The sequence below is a fragment of the Anguilla rostrata genome, chromosome 10, assembly GCF_018555375.3.
Source record: "Anguilla rostrata isolate EN2019 chromosome 10, ASM1855537v3, whole genome shotgun sequence".
Lineage (NCBI taxonomy): Eukaryota > Metazoa > Chordata > Actinopteri > Anguilliformes > Anguillidae > Anguilla > Anguilla rostrata.
Window position 1 is genome coordinate 18,942,950 of NC_057942.1, and position 14,889 is coordinate 18,957,838.

Consider the following 14,889-nt stretch of genomic DNA (forward strand, 5'->3'; position numbering starts at 1 on the left):
TTCAAGGTTCAACGTATTGTGCAGTCAGAGATGCCCTTCTGCACACCACTGTTGTAAAGGTACTTTTGCCCATAGAACTGCCTGGATGTTTTTTGTTCATCGCACAATTCATTACAAACTCTAGAGACTGCAGCTCATGAAAAGTACAGGGTGGGAATGTATCCTGCACTCATTTAGATTCATATGTTAACCATTCCTTGTGTCTAGGGTTGTCCCATGCAGTAGCCATTAGACTAAACACAAAAGAAAACAACATAAGCTAGGCTTTACCATCGTATAATTAAACCTGCAGATCAGTGTTTGATAATATTTTATTGCCTTATAAAAAAAAATTTTTTTAACTTAAATACTTGACACACATTTAAAAATTTAAAAAAAAAATCTAACTATGGCTTGCTGTAACCCATCTGAAAATAGTTTCTCTGTTTATAGCTATCCTAAACTTAAAAACAGCTTATCATGGTATGGATGTTCTGGTGACATAGAAGGACACCCTGAACAATATGGAAGGACAAACACCCTTTTGTAAAGGGGAACACATGTAAATTAAAATAAACAGATGGAAGGATTCACATAGTCATATTCCTGTAATTGTGTGTTATTGATGGAAAGGTATTGCTTCATGGAAACCTAAATTGGTGGAGCAACTATGTGTAATCAGTGAACTACGTGTAATCAGACAATCATAGCAATTTGATGTGAAGAGCAGTCAGCAGTTTGTTTATATGAATGTTTATATGATAGTGTTTGACATGGCATCTCTGCCCTGTGTTGAAGGGTGGTCAAGTTGAAGCTTGTCATACTAACAGCACTCCACTGTAAATTACTGAATCACAATTTCTGTGACATGCACAGACTGTGCAGTCCCTTGCACCAGGGTCTGACAGCATATCTCCTTGAGGGAAATGTTAATGCTACAAGTACAGCTGCTATTAGACATTAATGCTGTGGCATAAACATTGCTGGGGAATAGACATAGTATGAATACAATAGATTAATCCTGCTTTTTTATTCCTTTGAACTACCCTTGGATTATGAGCTGTTTGGGGAAGGTTTTGCCAACTCCTGAGGACAGAAAAGGACAACAATATATATGAGTCTGAGTGGCAGATTTATAATTAAAGAAAAAAAAATGTTGAGGGTGATTACAGTTTGCAAATCCAGCACTGTGCTTCGTTTTGAGGAAAATTTATAAAGCAACAATAGTAGTATTTGCAAACATTACAGATCTGAATCTGGGTTAATAATTACACAAAGAAAACACATTTTTCTAATTTATTTGTGAAGTACCATGCAAAAAAAAAAAAAAAAACAGAAAAACAAATCAGTAAAAAATCTGGCAGCAAAGCAAAGGCATTTATTAGTTACTTATGAAACCCAGTCTATCTACAGTAATTTCCTATTAAATTATTGTTTTTTCATGTTCGATAACTAATAAATAACGTATAAAAACACAATAAGTGCAAAAAATCTAAGACAAATATCTGCACATTTACAGTATTAATCAGTCATTTTAGAGAACTATTATATTTTTAAAAGTTCATTGGACAATGGAAAAACAAGCATAGTATATGAAAAATAGCTACATTTAAGGCCAGTCTCTGTAAATTTAGTTACTTTATGAAACTGCCCCGTCTACCTACAGTGGTTTCTCCAAGTAAAAAAACTATGAAAATGTATAAACACAGACTATGTACTTTTAATCAAAAAGGAATTTCTGCACATTTACAGTATTACTTAGTCATTTCAGAGAATTGTAATGTTAAAAAATTAATTGGACAATGGAAAACTAAGCATTGTATGTCAAAATACATGAACAATAGCTATATTTAAACATAATCTCTGTAGATTTAGGGTATTACGCAGTTATGTTATGGAATTTCCCATTATATCTACAGTGATTCCCTATTAAAATATGGGTTTTACTATGTTCAAAACAAGGAAACAATGTATAAACATGCAATAAGTACACTGTAAAAAATTCAAGTTGGTAAAACCAAGAGAATGATGATAACACCCCCCTCCAGAATAATGTCCCTACACACCAGCCAGTAAAGGTGGAACTTAGAACAGATCGGACCTATCCTGCTGAAGAGAGACAGGATGATGGTTGGATCAGGACAGGAGGACTCAATGACCGCAACCATCCACCAGCTCCACACTACAGCACTGCATTATCAGGCAATCCACATGAGAGTCAAAGCATGACAAACTTTGTGAGGTTCTTCGCTCGCTGCGAACTTGTCAGCACAGGACTCTTACAATTTGACGATCGCCCAGAAAGCTTCAGAGCCTGGTGAGCTTCATTCCTTAATGCAATCAGAGGCTTAGACCTATCAGCTGGCGAGGAGATGGACTTCTTAGTCAAATGGCTAGGAAATTAGTCTGCTGGACATGCGAGGCGAATCAGGGCAGTTAATAGCCCCTTTTCCACTGCAGGGCCGAACGGTTCTGAGCATGGAGAGGAACGGTTCCAATGGTGTTTCCACCTGGAAACGGTTTGGCGTGGAACGATTACAAACCGTGCCCAGCACAATATTTTCGGCATGGTTAGACAACTGTGCTCAGTGCAGCAGAACCGCTCGGGTGGGCAGGCTTAATCACTGATTGGTTTCACATTACGTCAGTTTTGTGACTCCACATACGGTCTCTTCATGTCCTCTTCCGTAAGCTAGGTCAGTGGAGAAGCTAATATAAATAAAAATGCCAATCAAAAATTGTATTCCCTCACAAAGGGGCGACATAGCTCAGGAGGTAAGACCGATTGTCTGGCAGTTGGAGGGTTGCCGGTTCAAACCCCGCCCTGGGCATGTCAAAGTGTCCTTGAGCAAGACACCTAATCCCTAACTGCTCTGGCGAATGAGAGGCATCAATTGTAAAGCGCTTTGGCGAAAAGCGCTATATAAATGCAGTCCATTTACCATTTACCATTTACCGTCATAGCAACAAGATAAACCTGACAATAGCCATAAGATATACAGCAGTGAAAACGCTGCTCACTGAATGAATAACGAAATAAACGGGACAAAGTTTTAAAAATGATACCATGTCATTCTACAGTCAATATCTGGGACTAAATATTGAATAAATAGGCTACATAACCTTACCATTGGTTTTACGCGTAGAGATTTACCTTGTGAGACCAAGTGGTCATATATTGTCTTGGACAATCCGTTTGTGAAATACACGCGCATTTGTGATGCTTGGGTACCTTCCAAAATAGCTGTGTCTAATACCACACGTGTTGTTTACGGCGTTGTCGCCATTTTTACTACAGACTGGCTTGATTGACAATTCATTTATTCAGTAGGTGAGAGTATAAGCTTTCTAACGATGTATAACATGTCTAATTTTGCTTTTGGAATAGCGTTTTATAGGTCAGCGTAACCGGAAGTGTTCTTATCATCGCATTCACTTACGCATTAAGACACTGCACCTAACGAAACGTTGTTAACGATTCTTCATAATTTCTTGGAAAATACTATTATTATTGAAGACTTCTGGGCATAGCTAAGCCGTATATTTGCTGATGGACCTATCTGACATCGTTTTCTGGAGCAAAACAGAAGCGGACTGAACTCGTTGATTTACTGTCTCTGTCTGAACACAGATAAAATTTCATCATTGCCATGTAAGTATTACTGCTCAAAATATTTCAGTTATACACGTTATTTTTGGATTGAGAGTCTTTAAATAGGTTAGTGGTATTATATAATGTGGATATTTCACACTGTAATGTAAGCGTTAGTTAGTAGTTTTTTGAATGCATGCAACAGTGATGGTCAGTGGAGGATACGCTAAAAAGAAAAACCAAAAACAGACCAAAATACACAGAATCCTCGTCCGTTTCGTCAGCCAACGAAACATAACATAACAAAAGCAAAACAGTATGGGGAGCGATGACAACAACTGGCGCATATTACATTCACAACGGGACGCCGTCGCTGTCCACCGCGTCACTTGCTGTCCTCACTAGATACTTCCTAGTCCTGGTTTTAGCAGCCTGAAGGTGGAAACAGAAACCGTAATCGTTCCCACGAGTACTGAGCAGCGTGGAACGGCACGGAGTGGCCCTGGTAATGGTTCGGCCCTACAGTGGAAAAGCGGCTAATGTAAACCAACCTGAAAGAGGGCTTAGAATTGCGTGGAAAAGACTGGAGTACTGTTATGGTTCACCAGAGGCCATAGAGAGCGCACTCTTCAAGAGACTTGACGGGTTCCCCAGGATATCTAACAAGGATTTTCAGAAGTTGAGAGAGCTGGGTGATCTGTTGATGGAGGTTCTTTCTGCCAAGGCTGAGGGAGATCTACTGGGCCTCGCCTTTCTAGATACCTCATGCGGCGTCAACCCCATCGCACAAAAATTACCTTACAGCCTGCAAGAGAGATGGGTAAGTGAAGGCACCAGTTACAAACAACAAAACAGAGGTCCATTTCCACCATTTTCCTTTTTTGTGGACTTTGTCTGCCACCAAGCAATGACTAGGAATGACCCTAGTTTTGATCTCACCATATTCAACACTGCCCTGTCTAACTCAGAAAGGCCTGTCCTCAAGCACAGCAATCGGAGGACACCTATTTCAGTCCATAAAACTGAAATATCTTCCCCCTCCAATGCTGAAAGAACCCAAAATAAAACTGAGGAGCCTGGCAGGCAGTGCCCCATACATAGGAAGCCTCACCCTCTCCAAAGATGTTGCGGTTTCAGAGAGAAATCTCTTGAAGATCGAAAGGCCTTCTTTAAGGAAAATGGGATCTGTTACAGATGTTGCATATCAACATCACATTTTGCCAGAAACTGCAAGGTGAGTGTCAAATGCTCAGAGTGTGAGAGTGAAGGTCACAACACAGCCTTACATCCTGGACCTCCACCCTGGATCGCAAAGACCACAGACCCTGCCATAGAGCATGGCGAGGAGGATGAAAGTACCCCTGCTGATGCTACCCCTGCTGTTCCTCTCCCCTTCAGGACACAGAGGTACAGCCTTCCCGACAATCGAGCACAGGCACTAAAACGGCTCTCTGCACTCCTTTGACAGAAAACCGGAGATGAGAGACCACTTCCTTTCATTCATGGAAAAAATATTTGAAAATAACCATGCAGAGATTGCTCCTCCTCTGAGGGAAGAAGAGGAACATTGGTACCTTCCGACCTTTGGCGTGTCCCACCCAAAAAAACCAGGACAGATTTGTGTAGTTGTCACGTAACGGGTAGGGGGGACCCAAACGCAGAGGGAAAAAAAACACAAACTCAAAAAGGGAAAATTAACAAAGACTTTACTTACATGACAGGGGACAAAAAAAACAGGAAACCAAAAGGCCACGCAGGGCACTACCAAAAAACACAAAACAGAAAACTCAAAATTCAAAACACACACAGAGCAGAACACAGGTAGGACAGAAACCAGGCAGGAACTAACAGGCGGAAACACAGTCACACACACAAGCAGGTCAAAAACACAGGCAGGCAGATACATGTAAGTCAAACAAACACAAGTAGGAAACAAACACAAGGAACCAGCACCCGAGTCAAGGGAACAAAGAACTTAAATAGACAGGGGGGTAACAAGACACAGGTGAGCTCAAAAAACAATCAAACCAGAAAAGGAGGGGATAACAAGACACAGGTGGGAACAATGATAGAATAACGAGACAATAATACAATTAACAGGGGGGAGCAGGACACAAGTGCCGCCATCTGGCGGCCCAACAAGGGAAACACAGACAGGAAAACACAGAACCATGACAGTAGTATTCGATTCCAGCACCTAATACGAAGGAGTTTCGCTGCATGATGTCTTAACAGGTCCAGACCTTAACAACACCCTTCTCAGAGTCCTGATTTGCTTCAGAAAAGAGTCCATCGCGGTTACAGCGGACATAAAGCAAATGTTCCACTCTTTCCTGGTCAGAGAGGAGGATAGGAACTTCTTGAGATTCCTTTGGTTTGGATAACGACCTCAACAAGGACATCATTGAGTACCGCATGAAAGTGCACATCTTCGGCAACAACTTCTCTCCAGCTGTTGCCATCTACGATCTTAAGTGTTCGGCGCAAGATGGTGAGGCTGACTTCGGGTTGGATGTCAAACAGTTCATAGATCGGGATTTCTATGTGGATGATGGCCTGAAGTCACTGCCCTCCGAAGAAGCTGCCATCAGCTTGCTGAAAAGAACACAGGACATGCTCGCCTGCTCGAACCTCAGGTTGCATAAGATTGCGTCAAACAGCAGTGAGGTAATGAAATCCTTCCTCTCACAAGACTATGCAAACAACCTGAAGGATCTGGAGCTCAGCACAGACACGTTGCTAAGGCAACATAGCCTAGGACTCAATAGGGACCTGCAGACAGACACGTTCACGGGGTGTCCTATCGACAGTAAACAGCTTATACAATCCTCTGGGATTTGTTGCTCCGGTTACCATTCAAGGCAAAGCTATACTCCGTGAGCGGGTGACTGGGACTCCCCATTACCACGTGACAAAGTGGAGCTGTGGACGGCATGGAGAGACTCCCTGGAAGATCTTGAAAGTCTTCAAATCCCAAGAACATATGCACCAGTCTCCCTTTCTGGGGTTCAACAGCGAGAGCTTTTTATCTTCTGCGATGCGTCAATCAAAGCAATAGCTGCAGTCGCCTATATCAAAGTCACTGATGTCAAAGGAGAACACCACGCAGGGTTCGTTCTAGGTAAGGCAAAACTCGCACCACAACCAGAACACACAATACCGAGGTTGGAGCTGTGTGCTGCGGTATTAGCAGTAGAGTTAGTCGAGCTTGTCACTTCAGAAATCCATGTTGACATGGATGCCACAAGTTTCTACACAGACAGCAAGGTCGTGTTAAGTTACATCTACAACAAGACTAGACGGTTCTACGTCTAAGTCGGCAATAGAGTCCAACGCATACAAAGATCAACACGACCTGAACAGCGGCATCATGTCCCTACCAAGCTCAAGCCCACAGACCATGCTACGAGAACCGTTCCCGCAGCTCTTCTAAAGGACACCACATGGCTGACGGAGCTAGCATTTTTGACAAATCCTGAACAGAGTCTTCCTAAGGAAGATCTTTGAAATTGCAAACCCAGGAATGGATCCAGAAGTTTGGCCTCAAGTCTCTACACTGAGCACCACTGCCTCAAATGCACAGCTTGGATCACAATGCTTCGAGAAGTTTTCCAGCTGGAAGTCATTGACTCGTGCTGTCACCCGTTTGATCCACGTGGCTCGACTTTTCAAGAAAGCATTGTCATTAGGACTAAGTAAATGCAAAGGCTGGCATTACTGCCAGACGGTATACAGAGTGGATGAGCTCTCTCAGTCTAAAGTTCTCATTATTTGCATGGTGCAGCAGGAAACCTATGCCACAGAGCTTGAGTGCCTAAGGAACCAGGAAGAAATCCCTAAAGACAGCACTCTCAAGAAACTGGATCCATTCATTGATGAAAACGGCTTAATGAGAGTTGGAGGCCATATACAGAGGCAAAATTGGAGCACAATGAAAAGAACCCTCTAATAATTCCCGGGAGCCACCACATTGCAAAGTTACTTGTGCGCCACTACCATGAACAGACCCGTCATCAAGTGCGCCTCTTTACAGAGGGTGCTATTTGCACTGCTAGCCTGTGGATAGTTGGAGTGAGAAGGCATGTGAGCAGCATCATCTATAAATGTGTCACCTGCCGCAAACTTCGTGGCACATTCCAAGCCCAGAAAATGGCCAACTTACCTGCAGATAGGCTAGGCATTGAGCCTCCCTTCACTAATGTTAGTTCTCGCAAGGCGCACAAGTGGTGGCCGCTCCAACAACAAGCATTAGGCAGTGATCTTTACCTGTCTGAGTATCAGGGCGGTGCACTTTGAGGTCATTGAGTCCTTGGATACATCAAGCTTTGTGAATGCCCTCAGATGGTTCATCTCCTTTCGTGGTCCAGTGAAGCATATCCACTCGGATAGAGGCACCAATTTCATTTGGGCCTGAAAGGAGCTCAAGGTTCCTTGTCTGTGTGGAGAGGTACTTATCTGAACAGGGTTGCACATGGACATTTAACCCACCTTACTCATCTCATATGGGTGGTGCATGGGAGAGGATGGTAGGCATAGTCCACAGAATCATGGATTCCATGTTCCAGCAGGAAGGATCCTCAAGGCTCACTCATGAGGCTCTCACAACTCTTCTGGCAGAAGTAGCGGCTATCATAAACGCAAGACCCTTGGGTCCAATATCCACTGATCCTGAGGATCCAATTATGCTTACCCCTGCTACCCTCACACAGAAGATAGGTACCTTCCCAGCTCCTCCTGGCGAATTTGACACCAAAAATCTTTACAAGCAGCACTAGCGTCAGGTTCAATTCCTTGCAGATGCTTTCTGGAACAAATGGAGGAAGCAGTACCTTTCAATGCTGCAGACGTGGAATAAGTGCTATTCCATCAAGCCAAACATCGAGGCTGGAAGCATTGTTCTCATGAAAGACTCCCAAGCCAAGAGGAATGAATGGCTAATGGCATTGGTCACTAAGGTATTCCTGAGCAAAGATGGGAAGGTCCGCAACGTAGAGATCAAGATCTCTAGACAAGATGGAACCAAGCTCTTCCTAAGGCCTGTCACGGACTTAGTCCTCCTACTCTCCAAAGAAGACTACAAGAGCAAGTAGTGACTTTCAAACCCTGTTCTTCAGGAGCTAAGAGAATAGGTGGTATCTATGGATATCAGGTGGGGGGTGTTCTGTCCCCATCATGGACATTATTTTCCTTTAGTTTGATTTATCTCCCCTTGCTGGCAGTAGTTTGTATAACATCAGTGTATGCATTTAAGCATGTGACCTTTCGTACCATGTGACCCTTTGTACCATGTGACTCAGTTAGGGAAGTTAATTGTGAGCAGGACAGCCTCATGGTTTTTTGTCTTCACTTGCCTGTTACAATCCGCTTCAATCTTCTACGTTCCATGCCTTTGGTAGCATTCTCGGTATGTCAAATGTAGACTGATATATTGCTCTTACATCTTTGTTGATTATGATTACTAAGTTTGATGTGCAATATGAGTGATTGATAGCTCATATCAAAATGGCACCATGCCAGTATGCTTCAGTCAGCTAGTAGGCTACTCTTACCTTGTGTTGTGCTATATGTAAGTCAATATCAGTCTATTTAGATAAGTGATACAGGTTATCTTACATACACTGTATAACATTGCATTACATTATTGCGGATGGTTGTGGGTTCGAATCTCGGCATTCTGTGCAGAGTTTGCATGTTCTCCCCGTGTTCGCGTGGGTTTACTCCGGGTACTCCAGTTTCCTCCCACACTCAAAGACATGTTAGGTGTGATCCTGCAGGTGCCAAGGCACTTGCCTTAGAACTGGAGTTGGTCCCCGGGCGCAGCACAAAAGAGGCAGCTGCCCACTGAAGTAGTAGTGAAAATGGCGCCGCGGATGGCTGCTTCGGTGTGTTGGTGCGCATTGTCCTGTCTTGTTTTGTTTTTAAAGTGTTTTGCGACAGTACCCGGAGCTCTTTCACCAGAGAAGACCTCTTGAACATCAGGGAAACAACTTCTGCGGATTTATTTTCCAACTTCCTCATCCCATCTGTGGAATTACTGGACATTTTGGTCAAAGGCGTGCTCACCTTTGTTCACGCAGTGAAACGCCTGAGGAGAGGGAAACGTGCCGGTGCGCTCGTGCGTTTCCGCAGACGCGGTCTACGCACTCTGTTACTGGGAATATTTCTCTCTAACGTGCGATCACTGTGCAACAAACTAGATGAAATAAAGCTACTGGTGGGGAAGAACAGAGACTTTTCTTCATCTTCCGTTTTGTGCTTCACGGAAACTTGGCTGTGTGAATCGATACCGGACTCTGCGCTGCAGCTGGCAGGCTTTCAGCTGTTCAGAGCGGATCGCGACACAGAGCTCTCCGGCAAAATTAAAGGTGGAGGTATTTGTTTTTATACTAACAGCGGCTGGTGTAAAGATGTGACACTGATTATGCAGCACTGTTCTCCTGTTCTGGAAACTTTTTTGCGGTAACACTTTATAATAACGATCAGTTATAAGTCATTTATAAACTATAAGTTAATAATTGACAAATCATTAACAAATCATTTATATACATTTGTAAATGATTAATACATAATTTGTTATTAAGTTAATTAAACATTTAAAAGTGATTTATAGATGCATTTATAAACTATCAGTTAATAATTGACTAATCATTAACAAATCATTTATATACATTTGTTATTATACTAGTTTAATATTCACAAATTATCTGTAGATGATTTATGACACATCAACATTACTTGTAAATTATTTGTTCAACATTAAATAATATTAGTTAATAATGTAGAAATTATTTGATATTTAACACTAAGCAATTACTAGACATGTCTTCATTTTTCATGCTTAACAAATTATTTGTTAAACATTCATAAAAAAAAGTTATAAATCTACACTGTTATGCACTGTTGTTAGCTTAGCTCTCTTGTGTTTTCCTTGATGAGCTAAAAATATTGTACTGTGGTTCTTCTGCCTCTGATAATACATTGCCTAAAACACATTTAATTTCGCTCTGCAGATCAGTCTGGTCACTCAGGCTATTAAACTAATTTCTCTCGTCCTGAGATATGGCGGGCCAGTCACAACCGTTTGTCTAATATGGGGCGGGTTTAATAAGATTCATACATAAACAAGTCGATCAAAAATGCTTTTGGGCTTTTTATTTTCTTTGAATATTTTAACAGAATGAACAATAACACCTTGTATTCTCAAATTCTTATGGCAAAAATGGAAACACTCGGGACACATCACTACTACACTATCAGAGGTGTGAGCAGAGGAGCGAGAGAGAGGTGCATGTCGAGACTAGTCAGCGCGAGCAAGTAGTCTACGAATGAGGAGGCAGGAGAAGTAGCCTAAGTTTGCAAGGAAATAATAAATAAATGTATAGAATAGGGCTGCACGATTCGTTGTAAAAAAATCACGATCATATATCAATGCGATCTCATTTCTAAATGATGATGATTCTGATGCATTTGCGTTAAATGGAGATCAAGAGTGAGTGAGTACACTGCTCCACTTGCATTGGTATACTTGACTTGTCCATAACACTCCGCTCTGTAGGGGGTTTGGCAAATGGTTAGATATGCATCATATACATATTGAACGGTCTGCGAGGATGTTGTTCTGATGGGCAGTGTCCGACCGATTGCGGTGGGCCGGTCTGAGCCAAAAATGATAGGGCCTATTTTTTGTCCCAGTCCAGTCCTGCAAATAACAATCTATAAACATTAATTAAGGTTACGATGCCGTTTTCTGTCTTGTAGACAGCTTTGGGATCCATTCCTTCTTTGTGTCTAAACAGGACCAAAGGATGAGCAAGCTAAGAGTGACATCAAAAAGTGACGACAGAATGATGAAAATAGAAATAAATAGAAATTTATTGCAAGAAATTGGTTAAAGAATTTAACCTAAAACTTGATCTCCAACAATATAGCCCCAATTGTTCAGATAAACACAAACATGAGATTCCCTTTTTTGAACCAATGTATTGGTGGAGCTCTAAACACAACCCCCACCCCTCCCCATGACAAGTGTTCAAACATGAGATCCTCCTAAACACAACCACAAATTACGTATTGCCAATCAAGCGCTGGCCACCCACCACCCCCCCCAAAAAAACCCCAAAAAACAAAAACAAAAAAAACACACACAGGTAAGGATGAGATTCCCCTCCTCAACACAACATTTACTTGAACAATGTTTACTTATATCACCTTACCAAACAAAAGCCCCCCACCCACCCACTCCCACCATTTCTTTACTTTTTACTTTCTCTTAATTATGGGGAGAAGTTTCCTTTTTTTTTTCAAATTATCAACCTCAGACAACAGTGGAGTGTCGTTGCTTATTGCGTCTGAACATTTCATGGCAAAAGTCTGCAGCTTCTGCTGTCTGGAATGGCCTTGTAGGAGTTTGTCATACTTCGCTGGAGACACAATGGCAAGCTCAGCGATCGGAGCACTGGCCACCACTGTGTTCCTGTCCACACTGACAGCCTTGTAGGCAGATCTCAAGTTCTTCCCTCTCCTGTATTCGTGTAAGACCTTCTGGTATCTTTTCAAGACTTGCTGTGCATTTACCGCTACAATTGAAAAGAGAAAACAAAGATAAATGAAATATGAAATCATATTGTTACAAAACAAAGCCTAGCAAATAGCTACACTGCTCTTCTGTTGTTAGTCTAACTGAGGGTTTATTTCCACCAAACACAGAAGCGGTGCATTTTTCCCACCACAGGCGTATATGTACATTTTCCGTGTGCACCTTTAGTCTATTTTTTCACATTGTGTACCTGCAATTGGGTCATATATTCCCTTAAACCTTAGAGGTCTGTGCAGTTCATGTTCACATTTGAGTTACCCTTGTACGCATTGGTGTATTTGTCACCACAGAGCAATACCTTGTAGCGTTACCTGCGAGGAAGTAGTGCCGGCACCAGTGGATCACAATAACAACAAGGCAACAGTGAACATGTCGTCCCCCACAAATAATGCAGTCACCCCCTGGCTTTATCAGTGACAATTATAAAGTAGCAGCAATTATAATCTACCCCTCTTTTCCATTGTGGGGGACAGTATTGGGCTCCCCCCCCCCCTCCACACACACACATTACGTACACACACCCGGTTGTGTTAATCTCAGGCGTCAAACAACCTCATAATCTCACAATATTTGGATAACATTCTCACAACTTTAATAAATGCTGGGGCACAGTGTCAAGATGCATCATTCCCCCAAGTTTCATCGAAATCGGACCAGTGGTGTCTGAGATATCACGCGACAGACAGAAAGACAAACGGATGGAGGTACAGAGACCGATCCATAGTCCCTTCCCCGATCGTGGGGGACAACAACAGAGAACATAGGATAGCATAGATAGATAACATAGCATTAGCTACAGCTGGACGTTCTAAACCAAGAACAGCATGGATTGAGCTGAAAATGGTATCCATCAATCGACAACATTCCAGGTAAGTTGGCAATAAGAATCTATGTCCAAAATTCCAAACTAACCCTTTAAACCAGTAATACCAGCCCAGGTTTTTGTAGTCACAGCTCCCAAAGACACATAATTTCTACAGCCCATATTTACCTCTCTGTCCGAATGTTGTTTCATTCCCTCTCATCTTCTCTTTTTTCCCTTTCTTCCTATTCAGCTTCTTCTTTTTCTTATCCTTCTTGTGTTTCTTCACTTTCTTTCTCTCATCCTCAGAGGACGAAGAGGAGGAGGACGAGGAAGATGAAGAGGAGGATGAGGCTGCCTTGAATGACACAGATGATGCCTTGGCACTGCTTTTCTTCTTATCTAATGCAGAGCAAAAATAAAAAACAAACAGACATGTGGTTTGTGGCTGTAAATTGTGTGTTGTTGCCCTAAAGTTGTCAATGACCCGACGAAGACTTTTTAAAACTTTTTTTGTTTACTTGGAAACTTCTCAGCTATTTCATCACCTAACCAAAAAGGTGTGCTTCCTCCTGTGGCTGTAAAGTTGTCACAGGATATCACACAATGTGTGCCTAGCAATTTACGGTACAAAACACACTTAGGTCTACATAGAATATCTGGTAACCCTTTACTTGAATCCTCCGTCATAAGGCAGAAAATGTTATAAGCAACTAATAACATCCAATTACAAATGATCTAACACGGTCATTCCGCATTTATCTGTAATTGTCATGGCAATTCTTACAAGAAAGCTATGATAGCTAATGTCACATACAATTTTTTTGCTATTTGTGTTACAATTAGCATAGTAGGTGACATTAAATGTCACAGCTTTAAGCGCTATAGCAACTGCTATGACAATTACCATTGCTTATGACTTCCGTTATATCACATTCATGGTAAACATTGTGGTTGTATTCAGTGGCGTCATGCCCATTAACACTGAGGAGGCATGTGCCCCTTAAAGCTCAAATGACTGCCAGCACATCATTTGCATTGCGGTGAATGTGGTTTAAAATATTGTCGCATATTGATGGATATCTCTGCAATTCCTGAGCCAATCTTCCTTCAAAAAGGTAATACATTCAGAAATTCTGTTTGTTAATGCCACTTGTTTATATCGACCCTGTTTCTTTTGCTTTCGCTGAACTGCCTTTAGTGCAATCGGCACAAATTCACCCATAATATTACAATGGAGTATCTTCCGCAATCCCTCAACCCTCAACCCCTAAATTTTACTTATTGGAGCGTTCCCTGAACGTACAGTGCGCACCGAACATTTTGGTGTAGCCTATGACTTCCCGCAGATTCCCAAGTCATGTGAGAATGATCACTGTTTGAATTAACCCTCCTCTATTACCTAAATTTGAACTTGAGCTAGTCTATAATAAAAAAATTATTATGATTATAAATAATAAAACTATTATTTGCTGAAGTGATATCCCCAATTAGTCAAGCAAATGTATAATCCTTCCTGACAAGTTGCAACAGCATATGACAGTATGCTATATAGTAACAATACCATTATGTCGAACTGAGACATTCATTACTTTGTCTTGCAACTAATCTAGATTTTCTGTATTTATAATTTATTGAATATCGATTTGGGGCATTATATTAAGCTTACATTGCAGAGTTCCTGATGATGATTCTTTTTGTACCCCTGTTCTACAGAGATAAATTACCAGTATATGAAATATGTGTTTGTTGAAAAGAGACATGATCAATATGCAGAAAAGTGAGAGTATCAATAGCATGCGTCAATAGCTTCAGTTCGACATTTGAAAATAAGAAAGGGGGCATATAAGCAAATGAATAAGTCAAATTGCTTGTCTGTGCCCCCTCAAAAATATTTGATGCATGTTACCCCTGGTTGTT

At 41.6% G+C, this 14,889-nt stretch overlaps 1 protein-coding gene across 1 annotated transcript; it reads right to left on the reverse strand.

Annotated features, from left to right (window-relative positions):
• Positions 1-11,827: 11,827 nt before the first annotated feature.
• LOC135233678 (coiled-coil domain-containing protein 106-like) lies at positions 11,828-13,659 on the reverse strand. Its single transcript, XM_064297482.1, has 3 exons — positions 13,644-13,659; positions 13,159-13,371; positions 11,828-12,147 (listed from the first exon to the last, which is right to left on the reverse strand). The coding sequence occupies exons 1-3, from the start codon at positions 13,657-13,659 to the stop codon at positions 11,831-11,833; spliced, it is 546 nt and encodes a 181-aa protein (XP_064153552.1). The 3' UTR covers positions 11,828-11,830.
• Positions 13,660-14,889: the final 1,230 nt, after the last annotated feature.

Coding starts and splice junctions, on each gene's coding strand:
- LOC135233678 (XM_064297482.1), bottom strand. Junction 12,148..13,158: donor AACAACATTCGGACAGAGAG/GTAAATATGGGC, acceptor TTTCAATTGTAG/CGGTAAATGCACAGCAAGTC.